This window comes from Scleropages formosus, chromosome 3 (assembly GCF_900964775.1).
Source record: "Scleropages formosus chromosome 3, fSclFor1.1, whole genome shotgun sequence".
In the NCBI taxonomy this organism is placed as follows: Eukaryota; Metazoa; Chordata; class Actinopteri; order Osteoglossiformes; family Osteoglossidae; genus Scleropages; species Scleropages formosus.
Window position 1 is genome coordinate 1,208,792 of NC_041808.1, and position 13,318 is coordinate 1,222,109.

General features: G+C 48.0%; 1 protein-coding gene across 1 annotated transcript; it reads right to left on the minus strand.

Annotated features, from left to right (window-relative positions):
- Positions 1 to 2,730: 2,730 nt before the first annotated feature.
- On the minus strand, positions 2,731 to 12,296 carry ppp5c (protein phosphatase 5, catalytic subunit). The gene is made up of 13 exons (XM_018736231.2): positions 12,161 to 12,296; positions 8,084 to 8,325; positions 7,138 to 7,285; positions 6,907 to 7,028; positions 6,733 to 6,798; positions 6,534 to 6,632; positions 6,269 to 6,374; positions 6,029 to 6,171; positions 5,851 to 5,938; positions 4,770 to 4,810; positions 4,424 to 4,602; positions 4,252 to 4,333; positions 2,731 to 3,682 (listed from the first exon to the last, which is right to left on the minus strand). The coding sequence occupies exons 1-13, from the start codon at positions 12,252 to 12,254 to the stop codon at positions 3,620 to 3,622; spliced, it is 1,473 nt and encodes a 490-aa protein (XP_018591747.2). The 5' UTR covers positions 12,255 to 12,296; the 3' UTR covers positions 2,731 to 3,619.
- Between the last annotated feature and the right edge of the window lie 1,022 nt (positions 12,297 to 13,318).

Consider the following 13,318-nt stretch of genomic DNA (forward strand, 5'->3'; position numbering starts at 1 on the left):
GCACGTTACCTGGTTCGAGTGAGCGCACTGCGGCGTATCAGTGCTGCTGGACCGCCGAAGGACTGGCCAAGGTGCGACCAAATGAAAGTTGCGCTCGAACGAGTAGAGAGCGGTACCCTGCGGGACAGGCCACCGCTCCGGAGCTGGGGTCACACGCCAAGCCACTGCTCTTAGAAGCAGTGATGCCAAGGACCTTCTGTAGGACCACCTGCAACGTGGCGAGAGCTCATGAATACGAGGGCGAACAACAAATCCTTTAGGGGTCTTGAGCGCTACCATGGGTTTGGAGAACATACTTGAACCTGGAGCGAAACAAGGACTTTGCACATGGGGAGGGTATTCCTCCAGAACAGTACTGCCACATTTCACATGTTTCTCGCTTATACTCTCAGCCCTATACAGGTGAACCATGAGAAAAAGTGAGGGGGGGGGGGGGGACACGTACCCTGGGCGAATACAAGTGTACTGCTGCCATTATGGAACTACATATGTGTTGGTAAGAAGTCACAGTGAGGACTCATACGCAACGTTTACATGGCGAACTAGTTACACGTGTGATTTTTGTCTGTATGCGCTGTGTCAAGGCGCTGCTCCTCTCAAATTTGGCCCTTTTGCTGCTTTTCTCCATCATAACTATCGTTTCCTTCACCCAATTTCCATATTTCTCAATAGGAAGCCCAACCCCAGCAGACTGGACACATGAAATTAATCATCAGTTTAATACACTTTATTCACATTATGTACATCATTCTGATGTGTGCACTCACATGTTGGGATCCTACTTGCACCTCACTTTATGAACGGTACCTAAAGTGAGTTCGTAACTCAGTATTGTTAAGTCCACCCAATATGCCTCAATCCAACCCTCAAAACACCTTAATACTATGATTCAAAACAAGAAATACAGCTAAAATTAACTTTAAATTTGTGAGGCTTTATTATATTTGAACAGCTCATATTGTGCAGAGCCTCAGTGTTACTCTATATTGAAATGCGTTGTACGACAGGGTACCACATGGACATGGGATGATTTTTATTTCATATGAACATGAAGCAAAATTGTATTCTTTAAAATGACCGAAAAAGAAATAACTCATCGGCACAACCTCCTACCGGTGTGCCGTGTCCCCCGATACACACGAGACACGTAAGAGAAGAACGGAACAGTGCAGGGAGAGCTGCAGAGGGATGGAGGGTCTCGAGGGGAGAAAGTATCAAAAAGTGCTTCATCTTAAATACCGACTGCGTGTCCCATGGCAAATTGAAAACTTGTCGCGTTTGTCAGCATCTAATCGGTGACAAGTGACAAAAGTTGCTCTCTTTGTCATGGCCAGTTTTAAATTTACCTGCAATTTCATCATTATTCTAATCATTTACACCTGCAGTTAAAAGAGCGTGAAAACAGAAAGGCACCTCGGTTATTCGCTGGTTAGAATGCGGGTACAGAAATAATCACTTCAAAAAACAGCTGAGAAACGCATCGATAAAAATGCGGGGATGCTGCTAGTGGTGTTAAAAGTAGTAAGTAAATAAATGTAACATTCAGCAGCTCGACCGCAGGCACAGGCGGTTCCCCCAGAAGGAGCAGCTCCGCGCCATCGCTGCGTGGGAATTGAGCTGCACGTGACAGCGAGCGGACGGGAAGAACGAGTGGAGCGTCTGGAACCTTCCTCTGTTCCTACAAGCCCGTTAATAATAATGTTGTTGTTGTTAGTACGCGTTCATTACGAAGATATGGGGCGGCCTTCGATGTGTAAAGAGCGCAAATGGCCAAATGGAATAAAAATACAAAAGCTGATTTTTTCGAGGAACTTAGCAGCAAGAATATTTCCTGCTATTGACTCAACAGTTTCCAGGCCTCTTTCCTTCTTTGTGCCCCTGAAAAGTGGCTCCACCACTATTACAGAAAGCCCTTCATACCTGTGCAGGTGTTCGCTCTTTCTGAGCACAAGCGCAACGTGCCCACGTCGAACTGAAATATTCAGCCGGAGCAGCGACACATGGAGTGGTTCACACACATCAACTTCATACATTTAATAATATTCAAAATGCACTTCGTAACCCCCGACTTTCACCGGACCAATTCCAGGTAAGCACCGTTCAAACCCGTCACCTTCACCCCCCAAGGCAGATAGAAACAGCTGTAGCAGGTGAGCCGCTAGTAACTTTCATTTCTTTGTGGCACCTGTCATGTCCGTCGTTCATTTACTCTCCATTTCCTTCGTTCTCCCTCTTGGTCCGTCCTAAATGTCGGAGCGATCGTGTCCGCGTGGTTCTGCCAACGTGCGTACAGCTTTCTTTCCTGCTCCCTCTCCTCGCTGGATGTAGACCGTTGTTCAGGATCGAGGAACACGCGTGTTGCTGGGGGTCCCTTTCACTCGGCCAGCGCGCTCCCTACCCCCGCCCTCACACGACCACAGCAGGCCCGAGAGAGCGTGTCCTTTCTTTCCCCAACACTATCAACTGTGTCCTACTGCAGCTTTGGGGACAAAAGGGAGATGAGCCCTGCCAGGTTTGCGCTGCACGCAATTCGTGGAGGTATGACGGCAGCACCCGGCCAGCGTTACCACGGTACGCGTCAAGAGGTACAAGCGGGTCGGCTGCTTCGCCCCAGTGTTTCAACACAACCCGGCGATGTAGATGTGAGTTTTACAAGGGAAGAAGAAGGGAGTTCGAGGTGCATTTCACAACACTGAGGAGACACAGTGACTCATTCAAACACGTCAGTCGTCGCTTAAAATCACTGGAGACCATTTTATTTACTTCTCTTGGCTGTTTGTCTTGCACCTTCAAACATGTACACTGGAATCTTAATGATATACAGTATATATACACACACATACAGTTTGTATGACATCTTCTAAAAAGCCTGGGATGGTGCTGCTGCTGCACGCTTCAGAAACAGGAAGATGGATCTACATGTCTGTGATATGTCTTGTAATCACCTGTGAGCGGGCAGTGTCACGCACGCACACACACACTGAGGCTGATGATATTGTCTGTGCGTTTCAGCAAAGTGACTTGAGCGTTCCGCATCTCCCTGTTGCCAACAGCGGCTGAGTGGGGGCGAGGGACATCGTGTTGTCTGAGCTCTTCGAAACACCTCGTGGGTATCAGAGAGTGTACCGTATGGAGGTATGAAAATGCAATCTGCGAAAATTGTGTGTTATTTCCAAATGAGGAAACCACCCCCCCCCCCCAAACTCAAACACACACCCACTTGATGTGTGACCGGGCGAGTGTGTCCCTTGCTGCGTTCAGACAAGTTATTTCTCCTGCGCCGCAAGGGGAAAAGCTGACGGGTTCATCTTCGACTGCACGCGCACACACACACGCAAACACAAAAGATGAGCTCTTCACTGCCCCATGTAAACACTCCATGCTGACCCCCCTTGTTAATTTAAACCGTTAACACCAAAGCAGGTAATTTTCCAAAGGGAGCAGTGAAGAAGAACCCGTCGGCTGTGAGCGAGTGTGTTTGTGCGGGACAGGACACGGGGGCAGTGGAACAAGCAGGGTTAGCTGCGATCAGAGCCGCCCGTGTACAACAAGGGGCGAAGGTGGACATCTAAAGACACCACAGCTGCAGACAGACACTCTCACACGCTCACACAAGCATCTACATCATTCCCAGCTGCAGCAGGGTGTTGGCGTACGCCATGGGCTTCACGTTCGGATGAGGCTGCAGAGGAAAAAGATGAGTGAGACAGTGTTTCGCTCCAACCCGTATTACTGGAACACATACGACTGCGTTTCGCACACACGGTAAAAGTGTGGAATTAAGCAAACAGGTAACACCACGAAAGTACCCAAAAGAAACACTAATATACCAATACAATGCAACAGCGTGAACACTTCTGCAAGTGAAATAAAAAGTAGAATACTGAAACAAGCACTGCAGCAAAGATTGAACTAAACTGTCATCATTAACATAATCAGCTAAATAAGGATTAAGTCAATGCCAAACTACTTAGAATTATAACCCATCCATTGACCTTTAGGTGCAATGATGTATTTCGTTTAGTTTTTGTGGACGATCCACATGTCCAACTGATCTTGCGCACGCACACACGCACGCACACACGCACGCACACACGCACGCACACACATTCTGCGCCGAATTTAAGGCTGGCAATTACTGTGTGATGTGTCAAGAGAAAGGGGAACAGACTGGAATAAAAGGGATGGAGACATCAGAGCAAGACACAGATGGACCAACATGAGTAAATGTACAGGGAGAACAGTACTGACCACAGCAGAAAACTGGTGGAACTCTGGTTTGAGGTCAGATCCCCTGAGGTGGATGTAGGCTCCTTTGTTACCCATCTGATCACTGGGGACAACAGAGGCGGTACAGTAGAGGATTTTATGGATGTAAACATGGAGAATACAGGAAGCTCTGGAGTTCCGGCGTGTGACGTACCAGTAGTTGGGTGCTGAGAAGACGGTGATGCACTTCCCCGAGTGGGTGACCTCATAGCCCTCGCTCTTCACCTCGTGGCTGCGCACTATGTACTGTAGCTTGTTCTCGCTAAGGAAGCGCTCCGTCACGTCCGGGCCAAACTGACAGCTCACGCCCCTCTTGCTGATCGACCGTCCATTCTGGAAAGATCCAGGGAGAGCCAGGTTCATTTAGATAGGCGGGGCAGGGGACAGGATAAGACCAGTTTGCGGAATACAAGCCAACACTTGTCAAATAGGAAAATACATTTTAATCCGAAGGTAACATCAGTACTTCTTGCTCACAAAAATCTTGTGTTCGAACTTACTTGGGGCTGAGGGTCTGACCACAGAAGATCACACATTGGGCCTAAAAGGGAACATAATGAGCCACTAAATTAGTTACAAGGCTGGGATTTACTGGTGACCTGCATGCAGGAGATGAACCATTATTCACACTGCATTATTTAGTCGACACCACAGAGAGCAGGACCCATAACACAGCAAAGCTGCTCTCCCTCCCACTCATTAAAATAATGGTACTGTAATAATTCTCAATATATTTGATACAACTACTTAAAACTGATGATAGTACACTGCTCAGCAGTAAAAAGAAAAAACAAAAAAAAAAAGTGAAGACAATTACAACCTTTTGTACTCATCTTGCCACAAGAGTTCCTGTCCTACTGAAACAGTTTCTCTCACCAGAGCAAAGGGTGCAGTAACTAGAGCCACTTGTCAAAGTGCTACACATACAGTCATTCCTCACATAGCCTGATCAATTTCGTAACCCTGTTAGGCAAAACTCCCAAGTGTGTGAGCAGGTTGATTTATTAATGTGTCTTGGGGGGATAAATAATCAGTTCCTCCACAAAAAAATTCCACTCAAAAATAAGAAAAATTTTTAAAAAAAAATCAAAACAGAGGCCATGCATGAAAAAGGCATTATTTCTAGCTTGTCTAATATTACATTTTCATTCATTGTTATCAAGGACCGATTGTCCAGTGCAGGGTTACGGAGGTGCGGAGTCCATCTAGGGATCATGGAGCATGAGACACTGTACGCCCTGGACAGGGACAGTTTGTTAGTTTGGCCCCCAGAGATTTAAGATATAAAGATAGGAAGCCTGTGAGTGATATTCGTACACCTGTGTCGTATCGTTTGAAGGCCTCCAAGCAACACGTCTGCCTCACTGTGCTCCAGTTAATAGCGTAACTTTGCTCTGACTAACATTGTCTTCAAGGGTTTGATGTTAAAATGACAGCCCATCATATGAACGTTGAGTACAACACAACAGGTGGCTATGACAGGTTAAGCAATAACGACAATGACAATAGCCACCACCCCTGTCGAAAGAGTATCGGTGAGGACCTGAAAACGGGCTTCATCTCTCAGGCAGCTGCACGTACCTGAGTCAGGAGGCTGTCGGTTCCTGTCAATTTTGCGGATGTCATCGAGCGTCACTCCGTCCTCGCTGAAAAGACCTCCGTGCATTACCTGAGGGTACACGAGAGCGGCAAACCATCAGCAAACGTCAGCCTCGACGAGCAGGGTATGAAAGATGTGCGGGGCCCTTGCTTCCCTCACCAGCACTTTGCTGTTGATGCACTGCGCCAAGGGCAGCCACTGGAAGACCTCACTGAAGAGCTGGAACATCTGGGCCGTGTATTTCGCCTTCACCTCGCCTTCAAAGCCGTACATTTGGTTCATGTTGTCCGTCTCGTGGTTCCCTGCAGGGAGCACAACGTATGGCAATCGTCCGACTCGGCCATCGCAGGGGAAACCTACTTCCTGCTCTGGGAGACGGCGGGGACGGCCGGCACTCACCCCTCAGCAGATGGAAGGAGTCTGGGTAGAGCAGCTTGAACCCGAAGAGCGTGAAAATGACTTCCACGGAAAAGGAGCCGCGATCCACAAAGTCGCCGTTGAAAAGCTGCCGTCGTCAGTCAAGAAGCATCTCCACAAAGGCAACTCATGAAGTGCGACGCTGCAAAAACTCATCAGTTAATCACTGCCAATTACCTCAAAGTGCCCGTTTCCATCGTCCGGGGGCAGAGCAGTGCGGAGGAAACGCGTTTTCGGCAAAGGATACGTAGGGGTTGGTTGGGGACGGCAAGCCGTTGAGCTCAAATATGTTGAGGAGGTCGTAGTACTGGCCGTGCGTGTCACCGCATATAGTGATCTTCTCTGCCTGTCGGCAGGCAGGTAAACCAGGTAAATCAACAAGCTGCTATGAGCAATTTCAGCTTCCACACCAGGCACAAGCACTCAAAATGCCAAGAGCATCTTACCTCTTTTAATGTTATTTCTACAAGACTTGGGAGTTTCGACAAAACCTCTTTGACTTGAACCAAAATCTGAAAAGAGAAATGAGTATTTTTGAGAATTACAGCACACGCAGCGAACAGTCGACCCTCTGAAAAGAAGTCGTCCCTACAAACGTGTCGATGTGCCTTTCACTCTACCTGATAAGCACACTTTCTGTGCAGTTTCTTCTGGTCCTTAAACCAAGCCATCAACTCTTTCATGAACTTCAGCGTCACCTTCCCATCTTCGAGCTTCGGTCCCGTGTAGTCATCTTCGATCACTGTGTGGCAAAGGCACACTGGCGATTCCAAAATCCTACAGCACATGCGCTACACGTACACCTCTGAAAACGCACTTTGCCAAGCATCACGAAACAGCAAAATACTCACTCATATTCTCGATGTCCAAGGAGTCCACCACCGATTTCTTGAGCTCGTCGCTGGCGATCGCTCTCTCGAAGGCCTTCTGCTTTACTATTTTGTTACACTCCTGGTACTTCATCTTGGCATCTTTGTCATTGGGCCGCACCCTAACCACCTGCCTCGAATGCACAGGGAACACAGAAAACCGGAGATGGATTCAGGACAGCACTGAGTGCGCTGCAGACCTCCTGCATGAGCGGCCTCAACACTTCTGGAAAGTACCGGACATTCTCAGTGAAACATTACCCTGTCCAGCACAAAACCTCTCCGAGGAACAGGAGAAAGTGCACACCTACACGCAGCACTTCTGCCACAAATCGGGCCCTAATTTGTGTGGGTACAGAAACCAGGAAAAAAAAAATACAGCAGCCATCAATAAGCAGTAATAATAATAATAATAATAATAATAAACCTTGTGTTTTTTCTTCCCCAGCAGAGTGTCTGTCCCATCTAGGACCTTCACAACATTTATGGCCCCGTCAAGCCAAACGCTGTGGGTAACCTGAGCCCCTACTGTGGTAACATCAAGGCTCATTCTTTAACGGCTGTGTTTTACCAATGTGTTTATATTCTTTGCATCGAGAAAGATTCAGTAAGGAAAGCCGCTCCGCTGACTGCGATGTGTACGGCGGAAGCTGTGCCGCACGCCCTCGGAGCGGATCTAATTGGCATCATCCCAGGATTAAAGGATTATCTGCGTTCTGGTTCTTTTATAGAAAGTGGAGCACAACTAGTTATTGTCACTCGCCGGAAATGTCACCATTCAAACAGCTCCCTTCAGACAGATGCAGGCGCACACACGCAGCGAGAGACAGGCATTTTACTCTGCATTCGCTTTAGCAAAATCACATCAGAAGAGGTTTGCAGTGTGCGTGTGCTTCACCCCGACCTCTGAGCGAGAACCTCCACCCACCGTTTCATAGTCTTTGAGTGCAGCCTTGAACTTGCCCAGGGCCATGTTGGAGGTGGCGCGTCGGTAGTAGCCCTTCACGTAGTTTTTGTCGATCTCCAGGGCTCGTGTGGCGTCGGCCAAAGCGTAGCCGTAGCACTCCGTGCGCAGGTACGCCAGGCTGCGGTTGCTGTAGTAGATGGCATTGTCTGGATTCAGCTCCAGAGCCTCTGAGTAATACTTGATGGCATTGTCGTAGTCCTTCTCTGCAAGAGACATGACGACGATGGACAGAAGTCAGACAACCATTCTGTGCTGAAAACTGGAGCAGAAAGAGTTAAAGAAAGGTGGCCTCCTGTAATCGGAGCAGGAAAATACAGCAATAAAGACATCAATTCAGGAAAAAAACTTTCAATATACTGTTTGTATTTAAAAGGTTTGTAGCTTCATCGGTCACGTGAAATTAGAAATAAAATAAATTGTTGTATGGAACAATGTTCCGTGCACTCAACTCACACCAGCGTCATCCTCGTAACATTACTGCCGTATCATAGCGAGTGTGGTGGGACAGCGTGTTGGGTTTAGTAAGTGCCCTGCTCACTATGAAACCTGTGTGGTAAGCAAACACGGTACACACTAAACAGCACTGCGTTGTTACGTGACCCCACTTTTATGGAGATGAAGGCAGAATTGCTCAGAGAGTAACAGAAGCCCTGCTGGATAGCAGAGTTAACGCCCAAATACTCCACCTCGTGAACCTGCCATATCTAAACTGTTACTCTGGACCCAAAATAGGAAGGGACGCTGCTCTTTACTGGCATGGACTCTCTGGATCCAAGGATAAACGAACTCTCAGCACATGCGTGATGGCCGGAACAATCCAGGTGAAAATGCAGTAAAAGCAGAATAGGCTGTTTTGTCAAGTGTCCCCTTGTCATCCTGCATGTGACGCAAACAGCGCATCCATCCAGCGAACCAGTTCTGCTGTGTACAAATCATGTTGAGGACACAAGATTACACTGTTTGGAGATTATTCCTCCATACTTAACCGTCATAGAAACATCTTTTTGTGGGAGCAGTTTCAGTACACCAGTTTATCTGCAGTATTATGACTGGGCAGCAGGGGGCGTAGTGATTAATGCCACCACCTTCCCCACGAAGGACCCGCCTTGGAATCCCTCCTCCTGCTGCTGTAGTACCCTTGATTAAGCTAGTTGGCCTGAACTGATACAGCACCAGAGTCATTTTTACCATAAGTAGCTCAAGATCCGGTGAAGGAATAACTGTAAATAAAGGTATGCCCGTCAACGTACCTCCATCCAAAATACCCCAGTAAAACAGCAGGGTGCATAAAGGGGAAAAATTATCACAACCTGCACAGCTTGCGTTTCAAAAAGCGAGTCCAACAACGTCGTTTGTAAGTTGTTATCAAAATGTACGATTCATGACGATTTTTAATGACTGGCTGCACAAGAAAGATGTGAGAAGTGAGTGGGGTAAAAGATGTGTTTCTTAAGAGAAGCCACTTGTGCAACGAGGGCCGGATGGCACTCGTAGGGCTCTCTGTTCAGTGATGGAGCTATAGATGAGGGACAGATTGGTGTGAAACGAGCACAGATGTCACAATAAGCTGACTAGCGTGCTGTGACGTCAGCGGTGCTCTCCAGTTTCCACAGGCATGGGTTCGAGTAGCACGCTCAGAGTGCACACGGGTGCCCAGTGCTTTCCTAACAGCCAATCTGTCCTATTCTTCACACTCGTTCCAGTATTTCCCTTTCACAGCACATGTGCAGGTATGAAAAATTTTTAAATGTACTTTCTTCTAAATTGTTGCAAGATGGTACATTTTGCACTGTTCCACTACCTCTTGCAACAGATTTATTTCCTGGTTGCTATGGTTATGGTATTAAATTACTTGCACCTGTGGAGCAACGTGAACAATACTTGTGCCTGAACGCAAACACTCATCTGTGAAAAAACATTTGTATTCAAGTAGCAAACGATACCACACATACTGTACATTTATTCATTTATGTGACACTGCTCTTTGAAGTGATGTTGATTGTAAGTTACTTACCATTTATACAGCTGTCTAATTTGTACTGGAGAAACTTAGGGTGAGCACCTTGCTCGAGGGCACCACAACTGGAGGTGGAATTCGAACCTGCAACCTTTTGTGTTCGAAAGTAGCAGCCGGAACCACTATGCTGCCCCACTGTGAAAACACGCACTCATACATATTATTAGGCTGTGATGCCAGAAAGAGTGAGACAGACCGCATTAACACCTATGATGACATCTCTTCAGCTCTGAGCGTTCCAAGTCCAGGTTTAGTGAGCAATCTGTGCGGTGTGTCAGTCTGACACTGCTCCACCAGCTCACTATGGTAAATGTGGGCCAAAGCACTTCCTTTCACAGCTACCTGACAGCTCATGCATAATTGCCTACAAACTGGATAAAAGTGATCGATTATATCACTACCAGTGTGACACGGATTCACTGGAGGACAACGGGTACTGGCGCATGCCTTTTGGGGGTCTAAAGTAGAGGACACAGCGGCAAGTAACAGTGTACACATTGAATCAAAACTTTCAGAGTTGTCTCCATAATAATAATATTATTACTACTACTACTGCACTTGCTGCTCTCTACAATCCAAACCATTTAAAAAGCATTACATTAATAAGTACATCGTTCACCACTATTTTCTGCCCTACTAATCCTCTTGCCTTTTGATTCATTCACCACTTAATACTCCACTTTATCACTTCTGCTCTCCAACTGTATTACACTATTAATTCCTTTTTATCCATTCGTCCACACGTCATTCGGAAACCTTTCCCTCGCAGATGCTTTGTCTATTCTGGAATATGACTTTGCGTGTGTGTGCGCACAACATCCTGAATGAAATGAAATGAACTGAGCAGCTCCAGCAGGAACATAACCCTGTGTAACTATTGCTTAATAAGTTTCTCCATCATCAAAACATATTTAGAGTTATGCGTCAATAAAGCTCAAAATTCCAGAGGTTTACTGGTCACTTCTTTTAGGTACTGAGTCTTCAAACAGGACAGACTGAAGACATTACACCAGTAAAGGCCCTGGTACATGCATGGTGGGGGGGGCACAGTAAGGGACGCGGTAAGGGACGGTAGGATGCAGTAAGGGACATGGTGATGGTAAAGAACGGTAGGATGCAGTAAGGGACGTGGTAAAGAATGGCAGGACGCAGTAAGGGATGTGGTAAAGAACGCTAGGATGCAGTAAAGGACATGGTGATGGTAAAGAACGGTAGGATACAGTAGGGGACAGGGGACAAGAACAGGAAAGAAAGGACAGGACAGCAGGGACCGGCAGTCCGGCTCCACCGCGGCGCAGGGCAGGCCACGTGCAGAAACTGAAGTGACCTTTGACCTCTTCCCTCCACACACACGCTCGTTGTATCACGCTTCTTCTTGTCCCCGCACGGAGCGGCTCTGCTCCTCACAAACTGACTGCACCGGCTGGATGCCTGAACACTTGAGGCACCGGGGTGACCCTGGACTTGCCTCGGACTCGACTCGAGGGAACCGGTCCGCTGTGCGACCGCTAACCCCACACATCACATGCATGCCATGCGGCGGTCACGCGCACACACTCGCGCGCGCGCGCCAGTCGCTGCCACAAAGGAGCAGCAGTGTCTGGAAACGTCTCGGCTCGCGCGCGCGCGGACGCGACCGGCAGCTGACGAGTTAGCTAAGCTAGCGGGCTAACCGCAACAATGAGCAACAATGGTGGAGGGCGCCCCACATGGTGCCGGAACGCCTCTCATTGTGAGCAGAGCCACTCCCGGCCGGTGTCCGTTAGCAGGCAGCGTGAGCGTAGCTCCTGGCGGAGGACAGGAGGAGGAGTCCAGTAACTCTCTTCCCGCTGACGGAGCTCGCTAGCTAGCTCGCCTCGCGAACCAGCCCTCACACACGCGACGCTCTCCGCCGGCGTTACCGGCTCCGCGACTCGAGTTAGCTGCTCTGTCTGCCCGCTCTCCGCAGAGCAGGCGCGCCGCCGCCAACTTTCGGAGACGCGTACAGCCCGTGTTCAAGCCCTCTTTCTATTCAGTGTTACCTTTGAAGTATTTATTCGCCTTCTCCTTGAGCTCCTCGGCTGTTCTCTCGTTAGCCGCCATCTTCACGGTGCCGCCTTCCGTTGCGTCCGCCATTGCCAATAGGGTACCACCACGGAGTGCGACACTGTCGCGTCGCTTTACTGTTAAATACTGCCGTAAATCGACGCCTTCGTTAACGCATTGACGGCACTATAGCCGCTCAGGACGGGATTTCCGCCTTGCGAGGAAGCGCGGAAACGCGCTGTCAGTCATATTTTCATTGGTTTTCACGCAACGGCGGCTTGTACTCTTCTTGTTTCATTGGTCCACCGCGAACTCTTTGTTTTCATTGGATGACGCCGCAATGGGGCGGTTCTTGTGAACTTATTTTAGAGAAAATGACACACGAGGTGTGAGAACGGGCTTTACCTTACATATGCGTTTGAAAGTACTGTATTATTGTCATTAATCTTTGGTCTGTGCGCACAGATTTGATCATGATAAAGTCTCTCAAGACTCAGTTTTAGTTTCTCTACACTTTCAGTTTCTCAAGCGGAGAGAAGGTTCACTGTCTAATATTGTTTATCACGTACGGAGCTCAACCTGTCAAAGAAAACTTAGTCTTCACTGACAGAAACAAAATTACACATACAAATATATTCTCGTAAATCCAGTTCATTCATTTAGCGGAGGCTGTTTTCCAGTGTATGTATATATGAATACTGAATATAAATACGTTTTATTTACTTAAATTCGTTCTAAAAGTAAATGCAAGTTTAAAGACACTGTTTTCCAGTAATTTATCAGTGAAGAAAATAAACATTTTCTGAATCATTAAAATTCATCCATAAAAACACCCACTGACACGCATGGACCTCGGGGACACTGTCTTCGGACTGGGAAAGTGGGGTGCTGGTCCCTCTCCTTAAGAAAGGGGACTGGAGAGCGTGCCAACTACCGGGGTATCGCACTTCTCAGCCTCCCTGGGAAAGTCTATGCCGGTATCTGCCGGGGTCCTGGAAAGGAGGCTCCGGCCGATAGTTGAACCTCGGACTGAGGAGGAACAGCGCGGACCAGCTTTTTACCCTCTCGCAGATAATCGAGGGGACACGGGAGTTCGCTAATCCAGTCTACATGTGTTTCGTGGGCTTGGAGAAGGCCTATTACCGCGTTCCCCA

Bases quoted from the DNA above. Each gene is read 5' to 3' on its own strand.
- ppp5c (XM_018736231.2), bottom strand. From the start codon at position 12,254: ATGGCGGACGCAACGGAAGGCGGCACCGTGAAGATGGCGGCTAACGAG. The intron at 6,375-6,533 runs GTATCCTTTGCC...TGACGACGGCAG, and splicing joins CGTCCCCAACCAACCCCTAC to CTTTTCAACGGCGACTTTGT. The intron at 6,172-6,268 runs GTGAGTGCCGGC...TGCTCCCTGCAG, and splicing joins CTCCTTCCATCTGCTGAGGG to GGAACCACGAGACGGACAAC.